Raw genomic sequence first — 11,178 nt, forward strand, 5'->3', positions numbered from 1 at the left:
CATGTATTGAGTGCCTGATGTATATGTTGAGGTTCTGGGTCTGGTGGTGAAGGCAAGTGTTTGCCCTTTGGAGCTTACAATATTTGTCATGCAGACAAATAAGGAAGCATGCTATGGTAGACAGTTATTAGACTGATGAAAGATTAACATGGTTTTAAGTATTTCTGAATAAAGCTTTGAAAGTCAGTTTGGCTATTCATAAGAATCCAGTCAATAAATTGTCAGTACATACATAGTGTTAATCTTGTGTCTGTTATTGAACTTTTAACACACCATTTACTCCTAAAGCAGGTGCAGTTAATATCCAGAGCAGGCCACAAAGCCACAGCAGTGGAGAATTTAGCCTGCTTCATGAGCATGAGGCATGGTCCAGCAGTGGTAGCAGTCCAATCCAGTACTTGAAAAGACAGACCAGATCAAGTCCAGTGCTCCAGCACAGAACACTGGAGAGTCGGGCACATCACAAGATCAAAACTGGTTCCCCTGGAAGTGAAGTTGTTACTCTACAACAGTTTCTGGAAGAAAGCAACAAGCTTACCTCAATGCAGGTTGGTTTTATCTACGGTTACCTTAATTTAGATGGACACTATAAGTTAAATTTCTATGGTTGAATTTTAGAGCCTTTTCTTTTTTTTTTTTTTAAGTTAAGGAGTGTTTAGAGACATTAGCAATTTTTTATAGTCTACCATATCAGGAAACCAAAAGTATGGCTGTATTCACTAACCTGCTTTGATTTTTTTTTTTTTTTAAACAGCTAAAGCCCTCAAGTCAAGAGAATCTTTTAGATGAAGTAATGAAAAGTTTGTCTGTCTCTTCTGACTTTTTGGGGAAAAACAAACCAGTTAGCTGTGGTCTGGCCAGGTCAGTAAGTGGAAAAACTCCAGGAGACTTCCATGATAGACGGACAACTAAGCCTGAACAGTTTGTGAGACCTGGTCCTCAAAAGGCTGAAGATACCTGTTTCATGAGTTCTTCAGGAAAGCCTACACGAGGCGCTCAAGGAAAGATAAAATTAATAAAAGAAACTTCTCTGTCACGACAATCAAAAGATAGTAATCCCTATGCCACTTTACCTCGTGCTAGCAGTGTTATCTCTACTGCCGAAGGAACTACTCGAAGGACAAGCATCCATGATTTTTTGGCCAAGGACAGTAGACTACCTGTGTCAGTTGATTCACCGCCAGCTTCTGCTGATAGCGGCGTCACTGCGACATCCAGTGAGTACTGTCTACACCAGCGGTCCTCTCACACACCTCACAGCCCCACATCTGCGCTAGGTTCTCAAGCACAGAATGCCTTAGCTACAGACAGGCCCCAGTCTCCACACACCCAGGCCAGAAACTCAAGAACTGAAAGGTCACATTTTCTAAATCAGACTTTTGCCATGATTAATATGTCTAATGATGCATTTGGAAGATCAGCTACAGATAGCTTAGAGTCCTTTACTGTGGCTCATCTAGCTCAGCCATTTTTATCCCTGAATACAGAATTAGTTAGTAACATAAGTGGGTTACCTCCCAGACCAGTCACCAGAGTAACTGACCAGGCTTCTGCTTCTTTGGAAAAAACTGCTCAGAAAGATAATGAGCAGTTTTCTGGTCATCAGAGCCACAGTAGCATTAATCCACAGTCCTCTGTAGATAATAATAATCTTACCACTCCTGCATGCCTCTATCCTGATGACACAGAAGCTGCATTGTTGGTTTCTGAGGATAATCAAACGGTTTGGTATGAATATGGTTGTGTATGATCAAAACTGCACAATATAATACTGATGTCATTTGATACACACTATGCTTCTCTGATCTGATTTGAAGAGCCGTTGTTGAAAAGAATCACTTGACTAGGTTTCTATTTTTATTTTTAAGTTGTGGCATAGTGTTCAAGTGTACATTGTGGCATGTATATAAACGTGATTATGTAACCACAGCAATGCCTGCATGAACTATTATTAATTGCATTGTACATTTTCTGCATGACTTCAAGAACCTTAACAATACATGCTCCTCTTTCACATTTTTTGTCACCCAGTAAGAGATTGTTACTTTGATACCTGGAAGCATGTTAAAATGGTTGCATGCTCTATAATTACTAAGGCATTTCCAAGTCATATTTGTTGATTCCAAAAAAGAATGCTCATTGTCCCTTTTGCTCCCTGCTCATTGTCCCTTTTGCTCCCCTTTCCCTCTCTCCCTACCTCTTGTCCTTTCCTTTTTTTCCCCAAAATGTGCACTTCATATTGCACATGTACAGTATTAGTAAGGAAAATATGTTAAAAAGATGTCATTTTCTTTTGCCATTTAATTTTGCCTTCTGCCCTGCTATTTTATTTTCAAATAGTTAATAAGTCAACACCTTACATAGTAAATAATAACTACTGCCCATATTTATAAAATTGTTCAGATTTAAAATGCTGTTAATACTCATAAATTTAGTGTAATTAAAAAAAAAAACACTGAATTTAAATGTGACTTATACAGTGACTAGGAGCACTTATATTCTATTTCTTCCCTGCACTTTTCTTCACTTGACAAACATAAGAGTTCAAGTACTATCTTTCTTTCAGGATGACTTTTTTACTTGGAATCAGTTAACACAGTAGTTTTTTCAGAGTTTTTTAAAATGTAGAATCAAAGAGAAATAAATCAAATCATACTCAGTGTGTGGGAAATTTGCATTTTTACTTCTCTTTTAAAAGGGTAGCAAGTTTACTGGGTGGTGAAGATTGTTACTTAAATAATTCTATAATTTATTGCTAAGTTACATATGTCCTAAAAACAGAATTTTCTAAAATGAGTACACTGTGCTAAAATAAAATGTAAAATTAGTGTTTATAACCATATAAACAAACAGACATGTTTCTAGTAGAACAAATTTTAAAACTAAGAATAATTGCAACCTCTTAGCTAAAAGATAATCATAAAAGAGAGAGAAAATATTTGCTAACTCTGATTCATGTCATAAACTTTAAAATTATCATCCTGTGGTCATAGCATTTTAAAACAGAATCAGCCAAAATTGAGTTTCTAACTTCCAGAATAAAACAACAAGAAAGAAAGCCCCAAGGAAACCCATAACCCTGACTCACTCACTTCTGGACAAGTATACCTTAGCTCTATCTCTGAAATGTTTTTGCTGTCTTGATTCAGCCTAAATATCACAATGCAGCCTGGCATCTAGAAGAAATGATTTGAAATGTAACTTGATAAACAAGGAGGAAGTTATTATTTTACACGTGTTGTTATAGTAAATTATTATTGTTATTCATTGGGCCAGAGAAAATTTCTAAAGTATCTTTGCTTAATGAAATGTGTGACCTGGGAATTCACTGGCAGTCCAGTGGTTAGGACTCTGCAGTTTCGCTGCTGAGGGCCTGTGTTCGATCCCTGGTCACAGAACTAAGATCTGCAAGCCACACAGCAAGGGCAAAAATTTAAAAAAAAAAAAAACAAAAAAAAGGAAACAAAAAGAAGGAAATTTGTATTCCTTTGTAAATTACCCTATTCTCTTGTACTTACACAAGATCATTTCAGGCCTAGGCCCCTTCTGTTTATATCTTTGACCATACTTCTTTTCTCAAAGCCAGCTCTTACTAAAAATGCTCCCAATGTGTTGGTTTCACTTCAGATCGAATAAATCTTCTGCCTTTTACTTAAAAAAAAAAATGCTTCCAGTGCAGGTCATCAAATAAACAATCAGAAATTTTCTTACTTTTAGTACCACTTAATATATTTTATCTACATGAAAACATCAATCCATTTGTCACTTATTTCACAATTAGTCCTAACATTTCAAATGTTTTTGGTGTCCCTTTTCTTTCTTCATAACCTGTAGTTTAATATTAAATTTATTTATTAAAATACATTGAGAAATCATATGCTACTATATGGTAAACACTGTTATTTTTACAATGTTGTAAACACTGTTATTTTTACAATGTTAGACTTACAGGAAAGAAGCATTTCTAACCCAGATGACTATAGTAACATATACAGCATGTTTTCCAAAAGAACGTACACATTGTGCATGTAAGACAGAAAGATATGTACCATGTCCATGTGTCTTGAGGACTGTCAGAGAATATAGGTGATATTTCCTCCAGAAACTGTCACTGGCTGTAAGGTCATAAAATTCCCTTAAAACACTATTTTACCAGTGTTTCTTGATAGCACTTGAAATCACATATTTAGCAGTGATAAGAGCCTTAGAAATCATATAGAGCTAGTGTTTCCCAAACTCTTAAAAAAATCAACATAATACCTTCTATAAATGAAATCTTACAAGATGCCCCAATTTAAAAAAAACAGTTATTTTCTGATCAAAGTGAAGCAGCTCTGACTCAGTTGAATAACTGTGCTTTTTTTGAGACATCTCCATAAATACTCTACAACTTCACAGAGGATACAGGCATACCTCGTTTTATTGTGCTTTCCTGTACTTCACAAATACTGTGGGGTTTTTTCCCAGCAAACTGAAGGTTTCTGGCAGTTCTCTGTCAGACAAGCCTATCAGTGCCATTATTCCAACAGCATTTGCTCACTTCATGTCTGTCACATTTTGGGAGTTCTCAGAATATTTCTAACTTTCTCATTATTGTTAATATTTGTTGTGATCGGTGATCCATGATCTTTGATGTTACTATTGCAGAAAAAAGTATGACTTGCTAAAGGCTCAGATAATGGATAGCTCTTTTTAGCAATAAAGTATTTTTTAATTAAGATATGTACATTGTTATTTACATGCATTGGGAAACTAAAAATTCATGTGACTCGCTTTATTGCAAAATTCACTTTAACATAGTGGTCTGGAACCAAACCTGCAATTATCTCCGAGGTATGCCTGTATTAGTACCCTAATTTTAGATGAATAGCTTTCCTACTCCTGGCTTAGGTTTCTAGAAATGATACCCCTATTATTTGTGGCACTGTAAATTCATGTTAGGCTTTGGGTCCCCTGTGACCAAAGTAGTTTTAACTCTAACCGTGTAAGCAGATATATTTTCCTACAAAGTAAGCCTCAAGGCCTGGTTTTCTTAGTAAACAATACAAATATTTCATTGTGGATGTTTCTGCTGCTGCATGCAAGATTATTTTTTACTTTAAAACTATATGTGACCATATAGTAAATAAACATAATAAACCTATCAAACACCAAGAGGACATTATTATTTATAGCTTTTAAAACATGTAAATCAGTCTTTAAGTAGAGATGTCTATCAGATGAATAACATTTCCAGAGTTAGATTCCTTCTCTTTGCCCAACGCAGCGAGAGCTCTATAGTTTCTTATCTTCATGAATTGTATTATGTTTAGCTTTTCATTAAATAACATGAAATGCTTTTCTCCTGCAGATGTGGACAAAGTACAAGAAAACAGAAATTCAAAAAGCAGGTCTAGGGAGCAACAAAGCTCCTAATTCTATAACCCCACTACATGACATGTGGGCCAAGTGGTGAGTTTCTTGCTTAAAATGTAAATGAGATTAATCTCATTTATACACACTAACTGCATTAAGTATAAGAACAAGTGCACATTGCATTAACAGATGTAAATATTGCTTGCTTTATTCATGATTTTCTGTCTGTCTGATTAGTAAATCAAAATCACCTGATTCCTCAAAGCTTTTGGCCATCAGTGCACGCTCAGTCGTGTCCGACTCTTTGTGACCCCATGGACTGTAGCCCACCAGGCTCCTCTGTCCATGGAATTTTCCAAGCAAGAATACTGGAGTGGGTTGCCATGCCCTTCTCCAGGGGATCGTCCCAACACAGGGATCAAACCCGGGTCTCCCACATTGCAGGCAGATTCCTTACCATTTGAGCCACCTGGGAAGCCCCTTAGTGCAGGAAAACAATCCTTAAAAATATTTTTTCCCCTCAATTTAAATTTGATTTTACTAATGAATAATGTTTTAGAAATTACTCTTTCAGTTTAAAATCTTTCTGGTAGGAATATAACTTCTGTGCAATGTTCTTGGTAATTGAGGAGAATAAATTAAATGTCTTTTCTACAAAGAGCTGCTTAGACAAATTCTGACTCTCTGTCACTCTTATCCCTGTAAAAGTACCTGGTGCATGCTGTTCTTTTAGTGGTTGCTCTGTATTTTATATCTCTTATCTTCAAACTTTTCTTATATTTTCTTTCTTTCTACTTTCCAACTAAATACAGAGAGAAAAGTGTCCTTCAGTTTCTCAGTGTGAAGCCTTTATTTCTGAAGTAACAAGACACCCAACTATAGGAATCATTTTTTAAAATCTTTAAGGAGACTTAACAATCCTTCGTGACTAGAGCAGGAAAGAAATACAAACCTTCATTCCTTCCTTGAATCAAGGAGCACTACTGGAGTCAACTGCCAAAATTTTTAGAAGGTTTTTGTGACTTATTATGTACATTGTACTGTTAAGATCTACTGAATAAAGCATGTTCTCTCGCTAAGGACCAAGTGTTTTAAGGGTTAAAGAAGTACTCCAAGAACAATATACTTCTTTCATCATTTGTTTATGAATTTATCCATGTTTGCTTAATGCTTCTGCTAAGTATTAGCCTAAGTCTAGCCACTTATATTTAGTTGTGTAAACCTAAATTAAATGCTGTAGTATGCTGTGGAATGTACTATATATCAAGATACAGAGAACATTGTTTAGGCATGTCAGAGCCTTATTTGGTTAGCAGACTGCATGTGTTGGTATTCTCTTATTTTTAAGCCAATTATTTTGATGCACTGCAAAAGAAACTCAGTTTATGAAATAACTGAAAAATCCATGATAGGAGTTATAAAAAAAATCTACAGTGATATTAATATTTCCATATTCCCTGCTAAGGAACACTAAGTAATTCATTCACACATGGATCCAAGGTAATTAGAATGTGTTTTTCTGAAATGTTTTTTTTAGTAAGGTGGTTTTCTAGAAAAAGACATTCCCAAGATAAAGCTATTGTGTTTGAACTCATTTCCCTTCTTTAGTATTGGGTTATGTATGTATGTTTTTTTTTAACTTGAGAGCTGACTGTTTGTTGCTTAAGAAGTTTTCTTATGGCAAAAATAATGTAAATACTTTACTACGATCCGCATTTTGCCAGGAACTCATTTATTATTAAGGTTATCACTTATTAATAAGAATTTTTGGTTTTGTCCTTTATAAGACTACATTAAAGTTGGTAACTGTTATCAGTACTTTTGAAATATTTGTATGAATTTGTTTTACATTTGAAAGAAGCACAAAAAAGTAAATTTAGTTAACCCAGGGAAACATCAATTTTTTTGTAGTTCCAATTTTCTATCACAGTTTTATTTTCTTATAAAATCAAAAATTGCATTGATACATATTAATGCAAATTCATTATTTAACATAAATATATGAATAATCTTAAAGGTCTGAAATGAGAAAGATACTGACTTTTTAACAATGTACTTCTTAGGCTCTCACTACCAGCTCTAAAAATCTTTTTGGAATAATTCCATAGTGTGTGGTTTATGAACTGTGTGTTTCATCACTAACCTAGTAGCCATGAGAAATGTGTCTCTCTCTCTCCCTCCTTCCTCATGCCCTTCTCTTTTTTCCCCCTCTTTTTGATAGGCCAGTAAGAGTGTTGTGTTCATAGTCTACTTTCAGAAAGACCATTAATGAAAAAAAATACGGCATGTATAGTTGAAAAGAAACTGAAATGGAAGTTAGGTTTTGCCACCAAATAATGCTGTAAAGTTAAATCACTTTTAAAATCTTGGATGAAAGGTGCTATGTAAATATAAATACAAAGGATTCTTACTAAGATACAAATATTGCACAACAGACATATTTAAAACCTATTCTCTAGACTGTGAAACATGTCTCCATCATGATTTCCTAGATTGAAGTATCAGATTGATATTGGGCATCATGGCAGTCTAGAGATGTCTGCATGTAAAAACTGTAAATTCATTTTTAGGTGGATAAATTGAGAGTAAATATAGAAATTATGTTTTAGCTAAATACAATAAGTGGGTAACTTAGATTTATATTAACTAGCATCTAATTTGCACAACTAGGACACATCCCAGGACATTTGCTTCAAGTTGAAATTTAATGAGTAGGAGGTAGTCCAGCGAGGGTGTGTGATACCACAGCTTGATCTCTCCAGGACACTAATATCCTAAAACAGAGACCCTGCTGACTGAAGCAACACATTATTGCTTCAATTAGAAAATGCTTAAGGGTAGCCTGTAAAGGGCTGACTCTGAGGAAATGCATCAAGACAACCAAGAGAACACTTGAGACTGCAAAAAGTAGGCATATTCTCAAATCACATTCATCACCTTTTTCATACCATTTCAAGAAAGGACTAGATAACCACATGAGTATTTTACCATTTCCAAAAGATAGCATCAGAAGCAAACTTAGTAGGAAGTCATGCTTTTCCCTTAGATAAACTACTTCTGCCAAACAAAACCATGTAACCAACTAGAAAGTACAATAGCTGGGGCCACTTTCCCGACTGGCGCCTGACATGATTTTAATTATCCGGCTCTACTCCCCCTTGGAAACTAAAGAATTTATATACAGGGTAATAGCTTCGGCCCAGAGCTCCGATAAAGTGCTTCAGATCTGGCAGTGTGGAAATGTTCGGTCCAAGTTTTTGAACTGGTGGTTACCAAAGAGTTCACGGAACAGGTTTGTATGTAGCACCTTTCATGCAAGGCATGGTAAGAGCCTATTTAAAAATCACTGTGCATATAACAGAATTGCAGCCACCTCACAAATGAAGTATTACAGCCTGTACTGTCTTAACAGTTTATGTCAGGAAGTGAAAAAGATATTGTACCAAATCTGGAATTACAATGAGGAGTAATAATGTATGCTAAATAACTTTTGTACTTTAAGTTACTTTTTATGAGAAAAGTGAAGTTTTGTGTTTTTTTTTTTCTGCTAGTCTTAGTCCTGAGATGTTTTTTTCCTTAAGCCTTGAATGAATAATACAGATGGAGCCCATTTTATAATATAAACCTTGATGTACAAGTTATTTGGACAACAGTGAAAATGCCTTAAAAGGAATGCTTATGGATAAAGTTGCACTTATAACACCCTTTAACAAAACCTGATTTTAAATTGTCTTTCTTTTCTAAGGGTTCTCTCTTTCAATGTTTGCCATTGTACTTATAACTGTTATTAAATACCAAATCAAATAATACAAGAGCTGTAACATTTCCTTTAAAGTAACGCTACTGAGAAATCTGGAGTTAAATGGCAAAATGTTTGTTACTTGGCTATATTAAAGCCACAGTTGATAACAAAAAATCCAGTTCATAACAAAAAAGACACCATCATTTGGCTGATCTTTTTTCAAAAACATTTTTCATTTTAGTTTTTAACTTTTATTTCTTCTAAAAAAATTAAGTTGGTTTAACATTCACTTGTCAAACTGATATGATTTTTATAACAAGTGGTTAGCAATCATAACATATAATTTAACCAAGTATTATTCTTTCCTTTCTCTTTGCCCTAGAAAACCAATTTTCAGATATAATCTTGTTTATCTCTGTTCTAATCACTTTGGGATGAGTATTAGAGGTTTTGGGAGAAAGAGAAGAGTCTATTAGTTTTGTCAATCCCAGAAGTGTCATTACAATAATAGATTGTACACATCAGTCTCTTTTCATTTTCACCTAGACTTTGGGAGGCATAATGTTAAGAGATGGCAACTTGCCTTGTGTCATTGGGCAGGTCAGTCTTTCTGGGCCTATTTTCACTCTAAGGTGAGGACAGTTAGACCAGTTTCCTGAGGTCCTCAGTGTCTTTGATTCAATTCAGTAAACCTTCATTTTACATTCAAAGCAACCTAAATTTCCTCTTTCTTAGAGATATAGTACCAAGTAGGCAAAAACCAGTGTAGCATCTCGGAATGTTATCACTGATGGAAAGATATTTCTTACTAACTCATCTAACTTACTCACTCATCTATATTTTATAAAAATTCTGCCATCAGTAAACTTGTAGTCTCTAACCACATATATTGAAAAATGACAAGTTTTTACCTTTGCCTTTCAGTAATGCAGATTGGTACAAATTAAATAAATTTCTCTACCAGAAGAAATTATTGTGTGTTCAACCTTAGGAAAAAACGTTTATCTCTCAACTATCCGATTGTATTAGAGGAAATGATAATTTTCCTAAGTCCTCTAGGCTGTTTTGTAGCCTACTCAGACCCTCAATTAGGACCTTATTTGAGTTTAAGAGTGGTGAAAAAGTATATTAATTTTCCTCACTGTTTTTGAACTAGCTTCTATATGGCAATTGACAATACCTAATCCTGGGTTCTTACACGTTTTTGTTTATATGTGTATAAAATTTATCTTACACTTTTTAGATGCGTAGTTGAAAAAATGAGTAAATTTAATATAGCCTAAAGGACAGAAGAAACTTGTTCAAGCATGTTCAAATTTCTAATCTCTGAACAAAGACTAAACAAATCCTTCTTAATGGCCTCTGTATGTTCTGCTCCTGAGTTTTAAAATGTAATTTCATTAGTATAATGATTATGGCATATTTTCTACCCCTACTTTGAGGGTTTTTCTAGATTAAGATATTCTAAAGATAGAATTTTATTTAAAAAATTAGCTTATTTTTCACTGGGGGGGGGGAAAGCATTGGTTTAAAAACAAACAGTAACAGAAAGGTTTTCCCTTGCCCCCTTGTTTAATTATACTGCTGGAAATTCTTATTCTTTAATCCTCATTCCCTCGGGATAACCACTATTTACAATTTAATGTCTTCCCATATTATTTTATTTTTTCCCCATATGTACACTATCACATGTATAATTTTACATATGCTATTTTTGCAACTTGCTTTTTTTCAAGTATAATAAATAAGATGTAAGACAGGTAATCTTAGATAAATAATCTTAGTTTTGATGTGAATTCTTTTTTGGCCACCCTGCAGCCTGCGGGCATCTCAGTTCCCGTGACCAGGCACTGAACCTGGGCCAGGCAGTGAAAGCCTGATTCCTAACCAGAAGGCAACCAGGGAACTCCTGATGTTAATGAAGGCATTCTTGTAACAAGTAATCATCATGGGGATGGGGAGGGTGGAACCTCTGACCTGACTGAAGTTACCTCAATAGATCTTAAAAAAAAAAAAAAAAAGAAAAAAACTTTAAGATTAAATAGTCTTTCTCAAATAGTTAAGGTCACCAAACCGAGTGC

The 11,178-nt window shown here is 34.7% G+C and overlaps 1 protein-coding gene across 5 annotated transcripts in view; it reads left to right on the top strand.

The window, feature by feature from the left end:
* Window positions 1–10,082, top strand: part of CCDC88A (coiled-coil domain containing 88A) — a 113,800-nt gene extending 103,718 nt beyond the window's left edge. For 2 of the 5 annotated variants that reach the window (XM_043917985.1, XM_043917984.1), the window contains 4 exons: window positions 289–548; window positions 755–1,217; window positions 5,351–5,451; window positions 6,168–10,082. In XM_043917985.1, the coding sequence (XP_043773920.1) occupies window positions 289–548; window positions 755–1,217; window positions 5,351–5,415 (788 nt within the window). In that variant the 3' untranslated portion in view covers window positions 5,416–5,451; window positions 6,168–10,082. Of the gene's footprint in view, window positions 1–288; window positions 549–754; window positions 5,328–5,350; window positions 5,452–6,167 lie in introns of those variants that run through there. The other 3 variants (XM_043917982.1, XM_043917983.1, XM_043917981.1) reach the window with 3 other exon arrangements.
* Window positions 10,083–11,178: the final 1,096 nt, after the last annotated feature.

Source organism: Cervus elaphus, chromosome 11, assembly GCF_910594005.1.
Source record: "Cervus elaphus chromosome 11, mCerEla1.1, whole genome shotgun sequence".
NCBI classification, from domain to species: Eukaryota; Metazoa; Chordata; class Mammalia; order Artiodactyla; family Cervidae; genus Cervus; species Cervus elaphus.